Source organism: Parasteatoda tepidariorum, chromosome 10 (genome assembly GCF_982258835.1).
Source record: "Parasteatoda tepidariorum strain Cologne lab strain chromosome 10, Ptep-v5.0, whole genome shotgun sequence".
In the NCBI taxonomy this organism is placed as follows: Eukaryota; Metazoa; Arthropoda; class Arachnida; order Araneae; family Theridiidae; genus Parasteatoda; species Parasteatoda tepidariorum.
In genome coordinates, this window is record NC_141764.1 from 24,194,461 (window position 1) to 24,207,104 (window position 12,644).

At 29.2% G+C, this 12,644-nt stretch overlaps 1 protein-coding gene across 2 annotated transcripts in view; it reads right to left on the minus strand.

Annotated features, from left to right (window-relative positions):
* Nucleotides 1-730: 730 nt before the first annotated feature.
* The window catches only part of mle (dosage compensation regulator mle), a 57,490-nt gene continuing 45,576 nt past the window's right edge, over nucleotides 731-12,644 (minus strand). For both annotated transcript variants that reach the window (XM_043043229.3, XM_071184328.2), the window contains 4 exons: nucleotides 10,678-10,845; nucleotides 4,061-4,176; nucleotides 3,121-3,348; nucleotides 731-1,281 (listed from right to left, as the gene is read on the minus strand). In XM_043043229.3, coding sequence (XP_042899163.2) covers nucleotides 972-1,281; nucleotides 3,121-3,348; nucleotides 4,061-4,176; nucleotides 10,678-10,845 — 822 coding nt within the window. In that variant the 3' untranslated portion in view covers nucleotides 731-971. The remainder of the gene's footprint in view (nucleotides 1,282-3,120; nucleotides 3,349-4,060; nucleotides 4,177-10,677; nucleotides 10,846-12,644) is intronic.

Consider the following 12,644-nt stretch of genomic DNA (forward strand, 5'->3'; position numbering starts at 1 on the left):
AAGACTGTTAATTAATAAGCATATCATATACTAATAAAATTGTATCAAACAAAAAAAAGTAAAAGTTACAGAATTTCTACCAGTTCATCTTGTAAACGTAAATTTTTGAAATACATAATTTTTTTTGCCGGATTTTACGTTCACCTGCTTCATGAGTTTTTTAATGCTAGTCCGAAGGAAAACATAAAATTTAGGGTTTTACTGAGTTTCTTTTTCATAGAAACACTGCATTTTAAAGAGGTTGAAAGGATGAATAATGTATACAATTAGTAGATAGGAATTATCGATTTCAATTAATATTATCAATTAAAATTTAAAAAAATGTCAGAACATAATTCAAATTTTTCGATTCTTCAAATCTTTTTTTAAAAAAACTTTCATTTGTAACAGGAAAGTGGATGATCTGAAGACATACTAAATTTAGTAATATCAGGGGGGGGGGAAGAGCTAAAAATCAGGACAAATATGAATCCTGAAAAAAAAAAACTTTATAAAGACTAATCAATGAATAATTTCCTAATTAAAAATCCAATTTACTAGCATCTGGCCTCAATCTCTATGAATCCATACATTTAAAACATTATTCGATTAATTGTTTTCACTAATTTTCTAATGTTAGCGATAACTGTACCTTATAATATATTTCTAATTTCATTTATGTTTGTTAAAAGAAATATAAAGAAAAAGATTTCATTTCATTAAAACAATTTTTATGCATAGTACAATGTGCTTGAGTAGAAATAGTTTAATAACAATATATACAAAATAAAAAATACACAATATTGCTGACTTTGCAAATATGGATCAAAGGCAATGAGAATAAGTTACAGAGTTATATAAGTTTCAACAGGCAATTCATACAGTAACAAAAAAGAAAAAGGCACCTACAAATGTTGAAAAAAGATAAATAAATTTTCTTATGATACAACTCTTTTACCAAGTCTACAATTTTATCTCTAGAATCAAGTTAATCACCAATTATTTCCACCTCCCCATCCTCCACCATTACCGTATCCACCTCTGTTACCACGGTATCCTCCGCCACCATATCCACCTCCACCTCTGTTTCCTCCATAACCACCGCCATACCCACCTCCACCTCTATTTCCTCCATATCCACCACCTCTATTATTCCCATATCCGCCACCACCACCTCCATAGCCTCCTCGATTTCCAAATCCACCATAATTTCCACGGCTACCATAGCTTGAACCTCTGGTAAAGCGTCCTCCTGCACTGTGGCCCCTGGTATTGCTGAGACGCATCATTTTCCTAGGAGGTCTACGGAGAAAAGTAAATTATGTATAATTAATAAATATTAGAAATCATTATACATTGAGCTTCCCTCAGCATTAGTCTGTCTTTTTTTTAAATTAATTTTTTTTAAACACAAGGCCGGATAGGTCGCTTGCTATCCTGAACTTCAGCTTTTTCAAAATAATTAAAGCTTCAATCGAGAAGTACTGTGTATCAGTAAAATTCAATTTCAGATTTGTACAACCGTTATGCTGTAGAGAATTTAATTGAAAAAACACAAAAGCCCAACAGAGTGCTAAACACAGGGTATCCGGGCACCTGGAAAGTCATGAAAAATCATGGAAAGTCATGGATTTAGATCTCCAAAAAATCTAATTTTTTAAATGGAATCTCCCTCTCCCCGATTTCACCATGTTCCAAATATCTGAATTTCTAACAAAATCACCACTCAGTCATATTTTATTTGAATATAAAATGATTTTATCATGCTCTTTAAAAATTATGGTGTTCTTTCAAAAAATTAAAGAAAAAATATCATTTCTAGAGCGAATTATCTTTTAAACTCTCTTCTGTGATTTAAGAATTTTTTTTTTTTTTAATTTTATCAATTTAAAATTCTAGTTGAAGCAAACCAGTTATTGGCGAATTTTTTTATTACGAAATGAACAGAGAAATCAGGAGTATTTCTTTCCTTTCTGATGAACAAGAAAAGCATCTTTATAAAAAAAAAATTTTTGCTTTCGTATTTTTTTCAGCTATTTTATTGTTTCAACTCTTTCCTTACTCTGTTTTTTAAGTTTAAAATCTATAAATATGAAGATGAAGAGTATAATAGTTTTGGTTACACCTATTTTGAATAATGTTATTATAATGCTTTTTCTAATTTACTGTTGCGTTTTTCTTGGAGAAAATAGCAGCTTCGTTAAGTCATGAAAAATTCTTGGAATTAATCATGGAAAATCATGACAAGTCATGAATTTGAAAATCTAAAATGTAGCAGATACCCTGTAAACGTAATAAGTGAGATCTGAATTTATTTTCAATTTAATTGAAGTAAATTACTGATAGTAAAAATTATACATTTTTAACCTTAAATTATTCTTACAGTAAAGAATATGGCATAAGGACGGGGAGAAATCAATTTTCTTCAATTGCTTGAAATTTCTTTTTTTGTAGGAAATGTTATTATTACTATTTTGAAAAAAATCAAACTTTTCAAGGACCCTATTGCGGAATTCAAGTACCATGAGAACCCTGTATTTTCTCTCCTTATAAAATATTTTACTCACACAACCAGCATTTTTTTTCTTCTTAGTAGATAAAATAAAACTTTGTAGATAAAATTTATAATAAAAAGCAAAAGAGACAACAACAACAAAAGATAAAAACAATATGATACACTACATTTTATAATAGACAGTAAAACAATAAAAAGCATTTTATTACTTACCATCATAGGTTGTTTTTTTAATGTTTCAGCATATTTTAAATTGAAATAACTTTAAAATTCTGCAAATGTATTTTTAAACTAAAATGAACTTAAAACGAAATACAAGTGTGGAATTTTCCATACTATTCACATTTTAGTTAGAAAAATTAGGACTTGTATAATTTGTTCATAAATATAAATACAAAAAAAATAAGAATGTATCTTAAATCTCATGCAAGAATTAGAACAAAAATAAAATTCCTTAAATAGTAAAAAAGTTAGCTGTTTGCATGGCAAAGGTCACACACAAAGAAATATAAAAAAGGCTTTTTTATTCGAAAAAATGACAAAAGTTACTTTAATAATATGATCATCACATTTAGATTTTTTTTTTTTTTTTTGGAATTGGACAAAGAACAAAAAAAATTATTTACCCATTATCAAGCCCTTGGTTTTGTATGGCTTCCTCAGCTTCTTCAGTTCCAAATTTAGCTGCATTCATATCACACAATCTTTTGATGATGTCTGCTATTTTTGCGATAACCGGAAGTGGCTCAGCTAATGATTCAGGATCTGCAGCTGCTTGCATAATTAGATCTTCAATAGCAGGCTGCAAGGCAACAATGACAGCTGCATGATGTGCAGGCATTCTTAAATTAATCCTAGAAAATAAAAGCATTTCATGTTTCCAAACTATGAGCAATAAAGGTATAAATTTGAGGTAAGTTACAGTTTAATAAACAAAACTTAAATATTTAACAGTATAAGTGCTGACAGTTAGCATTTATTAAATAAAGCTTTCTTTGAATTTAATCACCATACAGGAAAAAATTATAGCTTGTCACCTGTATAGTTAGAAAATAAAAAAATTAGAATCCTATAACAGAATGCTAACAAATGAGTTCCTGATTTTTACAGGGTTCCCACTCAATTTCAGAAAAAAAATTCTCTGACTTTTCCAGGTATATCAGGTAAATTTCAGTGAAAATCCATACCATATTTTATATTTACTATGGAATTTTTCATGAGAAAATTTTTATTCTTTTATTTGTAATGACAAGTATTAGATTTTCTGTGTAAAATAAATATCATTACATGAGAAAGGAAGCATTTCAGTTTGTTTAAAATATGAACTTTTTATAATAAATAATTGTAATAAATGTTAGAATTGTTTACCTCCAATCTCAATAACTGAGTGCTAATACTGACAATTTTAAGACTATTTTTCTTATCAGGTATAATGAAGGAATTTTCCAGGTTTTTGTAAAAAAATTGCAACTTTTCCTGATTTTTGGATATGAAATAAAATTCCCTGACCCGTTTTTATAACTATAACACTAACATACTTATAAAAAAAGAAATATTTCTACGTACCACCTATCAACTTGTGCACAGCCTTTAACGTATTCCACCTTTTTGGATCCAAACAACAGCAAATGAAGAGGGGTAATCATTGTCATTTGTTTACAAGAAACAGCCCTGGTTCTAATCTGCAAAAAAACAAATATTTCATGGCATAATTTATTGCATCTTAAAACAAAAACATTAGCTTCTCAACTTTTGAAACATGCAGTTAACCTGCAGCATTGCAACTAATAGGAGTGATAAGCAACAAGATATAATGAAACAAGGAACCTCTATGCAAATTTGACTTATTTTTGCAGTCAACATACAGCATAGACCGATGACCAAGTTGTAATCCCTTTCATTATATAGCAGGGGTGGACAACCTGCGTCTCTTTGAACGATTATTTATGGCTTTTGATAAATGTACCCGAGTTCAAGGGTGCCGGCAGCGGGGTGCACTTGCACCCCCCTGGCTTTTTTTTTAAACAATTAAAGAGATACAGAAAAATTATGTTATAAAATTTTTTTTATTAAACATATTTTTATGGAAAAACAAATAATTAAGTAATTATTGATACATAACAATTGAAAAATTGTTTAATCTAACAAGAATTGTAATCGTCTTGTTTGCTGTCCAAATCTGTTTATAACTTTTTCAATGAATTCTGCGTTATCTTTAATTCTTTTCTTATGCACACTGAGCATTCACAAACTTGGCAGATATCCAAGCTATATTTTTAAATTTCATTTAATAAAATGTAAATAATATTATATTTTCTATTATTTATTCAGTTTAACAAAGGTGTATAACACAAACTGACTTCTCGCAACTGTAAAACTTCATCAACACAATAAATACCAATGTTAAGCGTGCACAAACACGTTAGTATACGAAACTACTGTTTGTAGTTATTTGTGTTTCAAAGTCAGTAGCTATGCCAGCGCGATCACCTTTGGGCAAAATTTGCAAGTACGAGAAATTCATCCTTTTTTTTAAATATCTTGCTAACAATGAAGAAATGTATCTTGAAAAAATGAACAGATGAAAGTATATGTAATAACAAAATAAAATGTAATAGCAGAATATTTAAAAAAAAACTTCGGGGGGAGGGCAGTTTGTTAGAGGGTTGCACCCCCTTTTATATTATTCTGCCGGGGCCCTTGCCCGAGTTCTTTTTTCATTTTTGTGCTATTATATTTAAAAAAAATTATTATCATTCCGTATGTGTTTCAAAATGTCTTTTAAATTACTGAGAACAAATATGAAAAAATTATTATCATTCCGTATGCGTTTCAAAATGTCTTTTAATTTACTGAGAACAAATATGAAAGACTAAGTGCAACGTTGTTCAATTCAAGGTGAGTTTTCCATTTCTAATATAATTATGACGCAAAAAGCATCTGCAGAATTAGAATTAATAGAGATACAAGATCAAGCTGTACAATGAGAATATAAGTCGACGTCGATTACTGAATTTTAGAAATTTGTACCAGAATCGAAGTTTCCTGAATTAAAAAAGGCTGCCTGTCAAATTATTTCAATATTCAGAGCAACGTACTTATGTGAATCATTTTATTCCACTTCAAAATTCGTGAAATCCAAACACCGATCACTATTAACTAACCAGCATCCCAAAGAATTACTTAGAAGTAAAATAAATGTGTTTAATTTTTAATATTTAAATTCAATACACATATTTTGTACTTATACTTTTTTTTATATGTTTTCAATAAATATAATTTATGTAAAAAAAAATTTCAATACCTTTTTTGCATACCTTTCAAATACGTATTTAATTGCAGCTCACGAAAAATTTTAAATTTTGAAAAATGGCTCGACTACCAAGGAGCTTGGCCACCCCTGTTATATAGGATCAATTTGGTTCTTGACAACAGAGGTAAATTTAGACATGCAGGGATGCTACTCGCAAAATATCAAATTGTCTCACCAGAAATTGCATTTCGTCTCAGTTAAAATCTCTTTTTGGCTCAGTTTGTCTCAGCTAAAATTATTTTTTTCACTCAGTTTATCTCAGCTAAAATGATTATTAATCAGTTTGATAACAATATAAAGATAATTTTCAGGATCCATAAAACCATTAATAGCATACTAGGAGTACTACAATTATACATACATTCACTATTGCTAGGATTTTAAAAAACCTGCATATGATTGATTATAAGAGTCCACAAAATTGTTTTATGAACTCTGTTGTTTTCATATATATTGCATTTATCATTTATGCCAATGAATAGTATCTGTTCGAGAATTTTACAAAGTAAATTTTAACTTTCTTATTTTTTAAAATATAATGGTGTTAACTTTCTGAAAAGAAATATCTATTTAGTTTCAGTAATTCAAAAGGGAAAATACCCATTTCATTTTGAGCTCAAATTTCATCTCAAAATATATAACTATTCAGTTACAATGAAAGGTCTACAGATTTCAATAATTAAAAGAGAAATTCAGTAATTAAATAATGAGAGTTTAAGAAAATGCAAATAACACAAAAAAAAACACTCTTTGATAGAATTCAGGAGGTGCAGTGAAATTTTGAAATATTTTAGGTAGGAATTTTTCAAGAAAATTTTAGGGAGCACTTAATAGCCAAAAATTAGCATATATACATTTTTATATCAAAACAGAAATATTTAAAAACTATTATAAACAATTTAAAAAGACACATATAAATATAATTTTCTTTCTAAAATGACTTGCATCCTTTATTAAGTATAAAAGTAAACTTTTTAGTTTATTGGCATTGACTAGTAGATTGTACTTTCTTGCATTCACAAGATTAGTTAGTTGACTATGTTCTTTTAATTTATATAGCTAAATATACAATCATAAAATGTGATTATGAATGCACTTAGTAATTGTTTAAATGCAACAACTGTAGAAAAATATATCACATCTTTACAGTAACTAATTCGAGAAAAAACTTAATTCTACTTCTTTCTAGAATCGTGAAACTGGATTTTAAAATTGCGTGAATATGAATTGCGATTTTGGGTTTTAAAATCGCGTGAATATGAATCGCGATATTGAATTACAAAATCGTGTGAATATGAATCGCGATTTTGGATTTTAAAATCGCGTGAATATGAATCGCGATATTGGATTTCAAAATCGCGTGAATATGAATCACGATATTGGATTTTAAAATCGAGTGAACATGAATCGCGATTTTTGATTTTAAAATCAAGTGAATATGAATCACGATATCGGATTTTAAAATCATGTGAATATGAATCGTGCGGTTGGATTTTAAAATCGCGTGAATATGAATCGCGATTTTGGATTAAAAAATCATATGAATATGAATCACGCTGTTGGATTTTAAAAACACGAAAATACAAATCACGATATTGGATTTTAAAATCGCGTGAATATGAATCACGTGAATATGAATCGCGCAGCTGGATTTAAAAAACACAAATCACGATATTGGATTTTAAAATCGCGTCAATATGAATCACTATTTCGGATTTTAAAATCGCGTGAATATGAATCACGATTTTGAATTTTAAAAACACGTGAATAAGAATATCGCTGTTGGATTTTAAAAACGCGAAAATACAAATAGCGATATTGAATTTTTAAATTGCGTAAATAAGAATCACGATGAATAATTTTTAGATCACGTGAATACGAATCACAATGAGTAATTTTTAAATAGCGTACAAATACGAAAAACGAGATATGATATTACAACTGCGTGATAACGAATCGCAATATTGGATTTAAAAATGCGTGAATACGAATCGCGACGTTGGATTTTAAACTCGCGAGAATACAGATCGCGATATTGAATTTTTAAATTGAGTGAATAGGAATTGCTAGTACGATTTTTAAACAGCGTAAAAAAGTCGCAACACATAAGTTTTAAATAAGTTAAATACGAAAATCGATGATTGATATTAAAATCGTCTGATTAAAAATCGCGATTTTAGCATATTCCAGCGCAATTCCTAAAATTTAAAATTCCGAAAATCAGCCAAACGAAAAAAAAAATCATATATCGGTGGTCGAAACGAAACACTTAGACTCCTTTCCACTCTATAGCGGAAGTCGCGGGAATCCGACTATCGTTCCGGCGGCTTGGGTTTCTCTAATTGGACTCCCTAAAAATTATAGTTTTTGGAACATGGTCGAAAATTTTAAAAATTGGGAGAAAAAAGCGGATTTCCGCTTTTTCGTGGAAGTCTTTCATCCCTTGGAGACGTGAACGGCAAAATGATCTCCAATGACTCACGGCAATCGGATTAATATTTGAAACTGAATTCAGGTTTGCCAAATTTTGGACGTTTTGTCTCAGAATGGCGCAGCTTTGGCAGAAACTGAGCTGAATGTCGCAAAATGGCGCAGGCGTAGCATCCCTGGACATGTAGTAAACATACAAGAGTGGTCAATTTGACAAATTGCACTATACTATAAATTAGATGTGATTATTAAAGGATTTCTAGCAACAATTATATCTCAGCCCCAGTTGGGCTCGAAATTGGCTCAATACGGATCCTATATGAACATGCTCAGTGGAACAAATATTGAGAAGTCCAGATTATATTAATATTGGTCCTTTCTGGTGTCAATATCAACCTACATAGCGCTTATATTGGCAAAATAGTGATTATAGAATATCGGGTGAATCTGACAATTTTATATAGGGCCGATATGGTTTGTAAAGTGGCAGTAAAATATCGGATGAATTGGACAATTCCATATAAGGCCCATATTGGAAAAATATTGGTCCTTTGAACCCTTATTGATCCAAGATTCGTGAATATTGGTTCAATAAGGGCCCAAGTTATTTTGCTGTTAAGGATGGTTTAAATATTACACAAGAATTTAACAGGGGGAGGGTGTTTGTGATTTGCTTATTTCACAAACAAGGGTGAGGAGAAATATAATGATGAATGCTTATGTCAGACAATAAAATCCTTCAACTCAAAATTTTATAAAATAAATTAAAACATAAATTTTGATTTATGCAAAGTTTTATTTGTTTAGACATACTCTATTTAAATTTAATGCTAAAATTAGATTGCTAGAGTAAAAATCAAAGCAAACAAAGGATCGGGTCTTGATATGGGAAGAGGATTCCTCAAAATATGCCTATGCAATATTTAAACAGCTCATAATCAAGATTTGAACGTTTAGTGAAAATGAATTAGATTCAGAAAATTTTAATTTTAAGAACACACAAAAAAAAAAGTTTTAAAAGTTGTTCCGATTAAACTTTAAAGATTTGTAAATCTTATGCAGACCTTGATTATTTGAAGTAGGTGTGACAGGACCAACTTCAGATAATCACAATATTCTGATAATAGTAGTGCTAATCAAATAAATATAGGGTTTGCTTAGTGCTATATAAATAAAGCTAAGAAAGAATTAAGCACAAATAATGGCAGAAAAATAAGTATACAATAGAGTCTGTCTGTTTTTCTGCACTAATTTGGGGTTTATTCCCTTAGAAGCAACATATTTTTTTTAAATTTATACACAAATTTAACTTACTTTTTCTTTAAAAAAGAAGCATGACTACACATAATTTAAAATATCTGATGTGTCATGATTTGTTTTAATCTTCTAAACAAAAATTAAATTGAATATACAGTAGAAGAACCTGTTAACGCAAACATTGAAATGTGGGGATATCACTATATGCAATTTTTGTGTTAGATAGATCATTTCATGTATCATTAAATTTTACATCTATCCATGGTAATATATAACTGGAACAAATCACCATTAATGTTTTTAAAAAAATTTTAAAAAATATTTTGAAACACAAAATATACTTTTGGTTACTTATTATTTGTAATAAAAATAATTAAATTATTAAGAACATTTGAATAAAATCCAGCAAAAATATCAATTTTATATTGCTTTCAGTGTTTTCATCATAGAAAAAAAATGGGTCAGAATTTTTTACCCTTTCTCAAAAACAGGGTGAGAATCCAAAAAGTTAAGTGAGATTTCTAAAAACTAAAAAATTCTTGAAAAAAAATCATTTCTTTAATTATAATACATTTTTAACATCTTTTTTTTAAAGCATTGAATATTTTTGGTGCATCATCATAGAAGATTTTGCCCTTACAAGGTATTTGTCCATCTTACATTAGTGCATAAAAAATTTGAACCTTTTACATGAAGAAACCTTACCTACAGTAAACACGTGGTTGCAGAGAAATGTGTTCTGAAAGAGGCTGTGTGGTTGTGTTCTGTTGTTCAAAAAGGTTCTGAACAATACTGGTAAATAGGGAAGCTAGATAACGAGGCAGATGTTGAAAATAATGAAAGATCCAAGAAGAAAAGTGAAACAGATTTTATTCTAAATGGCGTAATTTGAAGCTTTTTCCAAAATTCGAGAATTTTGAAATTGATTTATAGAATGAGCGAATTTCTCGCGGTAATAATTTTTTAATGCAAGAAAAGAAAAAAATATGCGAGATTCTCGCGCTGTAATGAAAACACTGGCTTTACAGAGATCGTAAATTTGTTATATAGATTTTTTACTGTAAAAGCTAAACTATTAATGAAAACAAAACTTCTTACACTATATAATTATCCTTAAAACTGACTTATTATGTAAATGAGTCAGTTTGGGCTGTTTAAATTAGACAAATTACTAATTACTTACCTTTTCTCCAAACACGAAAAAGGGAGAAGGGAACTTTCCAGGAGAATTTGTGTTATTAACGGAAGATTTATGAATCAAAGCGGCTCTTCCTTCAGTTGTAATTACCTTCCTTTTCTCTTTGTGGAAACAAACATTTGGAAAGTGTCCCATAGCCAAGAGAGCAGCAACCTAGAAAGAAAGAAAAAATAAACTAAGTTAATAATTAAGTAAACCAATTTTAAAATAAAATATTCCTTTTAACCATAGGAGCATGCACGTATAGTTTGTCTATGGTAAGAACTCTCCCCACCACAAAGTCAGAGCTCGTCTGCTGCTATGGAAACAAGAATAGCGCATTTCGGGGAGGACAGCTCCTCTTCACTCCAGGGCAAACACAGTAGATCGAAGAAAAAGATTTTCTTCCCCTCTCCAAAACCTGTTCCAAACTGTGACCCCAAACCCTTACTTGAAATAGTTATACCATGGTCACTGTCATGGGTTCAGGCAAATGGTTAGGGGAGTTCTTACTTTAGACAAACTATAGTTTCTGTTACCTGAAAATGCAATTTTTTCTTTCTTTTAAAACAGAAGGAAGAAGGCACATGCAAGCATACAGTACAAGTATTCTGTAAATACTGGTAAACAAAAACCACAGTTGTTCCTCATTCTGCCATTTTTCACAAGATGGTACTATCCCCGGGGCGACATTGTTGCAGAACATTACAGAGTTCTTGCAGAAAGATTTTTCTTTTGCAAAGTAAAAAAATTTGGGTTTTTCCCCCAGAAATTTTCAATAGTTTTAACTTTACTTCAGAATTTTATTCAAAAGATGTCTCTTGAGTGCATTGGAGTGGAAAAAAATGCTTGTGATTTTTCTATTCTCACTTGAGAATAATGAAAAATAGTGAATAATGAAGTAAATTTGGTTTTCTTTTCTACAGAAATTTTTGTTCTAATTTTTTTTATGCAGTTATCACTAATAATTTTTTCATAGTTTTTAAAATCCGATACTTTCAATATGATATAATTTATTACAACTGAATCTCAAAACGAAAACACTTATTCAGTAACATTTTTTCAAAGAGTCTGATTAGCGTAATTTAGCAGTTTTTTTTTAAAAAAAAATTGATGATGATTTACAAAATGCGAAAAAAGAAATAATTAAGTGTTTTTCCCTTACAAAATTAGAGAATATCGTCCATAATATTAGAATAAAATTTATTATATAATTAAAAAATTATTTTGTTTGAACCCAAAGTTTTTTTTCTTTTTTGAAGTTGACACTTTTGTCACTTTAATTTAGCAACATGTATATTTGTTATTTTTCAAAGTACTTTGCCAAAAGATATTAATATTAGAGAGGTATGTCGCAGAATGCCCCAAAAAATTCTGCTGCAGGGGTACTATGCTGATTGCAAGCAAGTAATGTTTTCTACGATGATTTTAATTTCTAATTAATACAGTGAACAAAAACTCAGAAAGAAAATTCTTTGACTTCTTCAGATTTAATTTATAAAATTTACCTGATTTTTGTAATTGATTTTGTAATTATTCCAATGAATAAAATATAATACAAAATATTTATAATTGCTATTAGATCTGAAATTAAACAAACTTTTCTAAAAAGAAAACTGTAATGACTAATTTGTTACAAAAACTAAGATTTAAAGCTATCTTTATCAAAATTAATTTTCCCAGACATTTAGATTAGAGGTAAATTTGTTTCTATAAATTTTGCAATTCATGCAAGTCTTTAAAACTAAAATTCGGTCCTTTTTAAAACACTGAGAATTTTGTTCCATTTTACTACAAAGCAAACATCTTATTATTTCAGTTTTTGTTTAAAGTTCTAAATAAACCTTAAAAAAGCATCTTTTTTAATGTTGCCAGATGAAATTTGATATTAAGGCATCAGAAAAAAAAATTATCAAAGAAAAAAAAGTGAAGCAGTTATTTTGGGAAAGGCACACATTAAAAATTGCTTTATT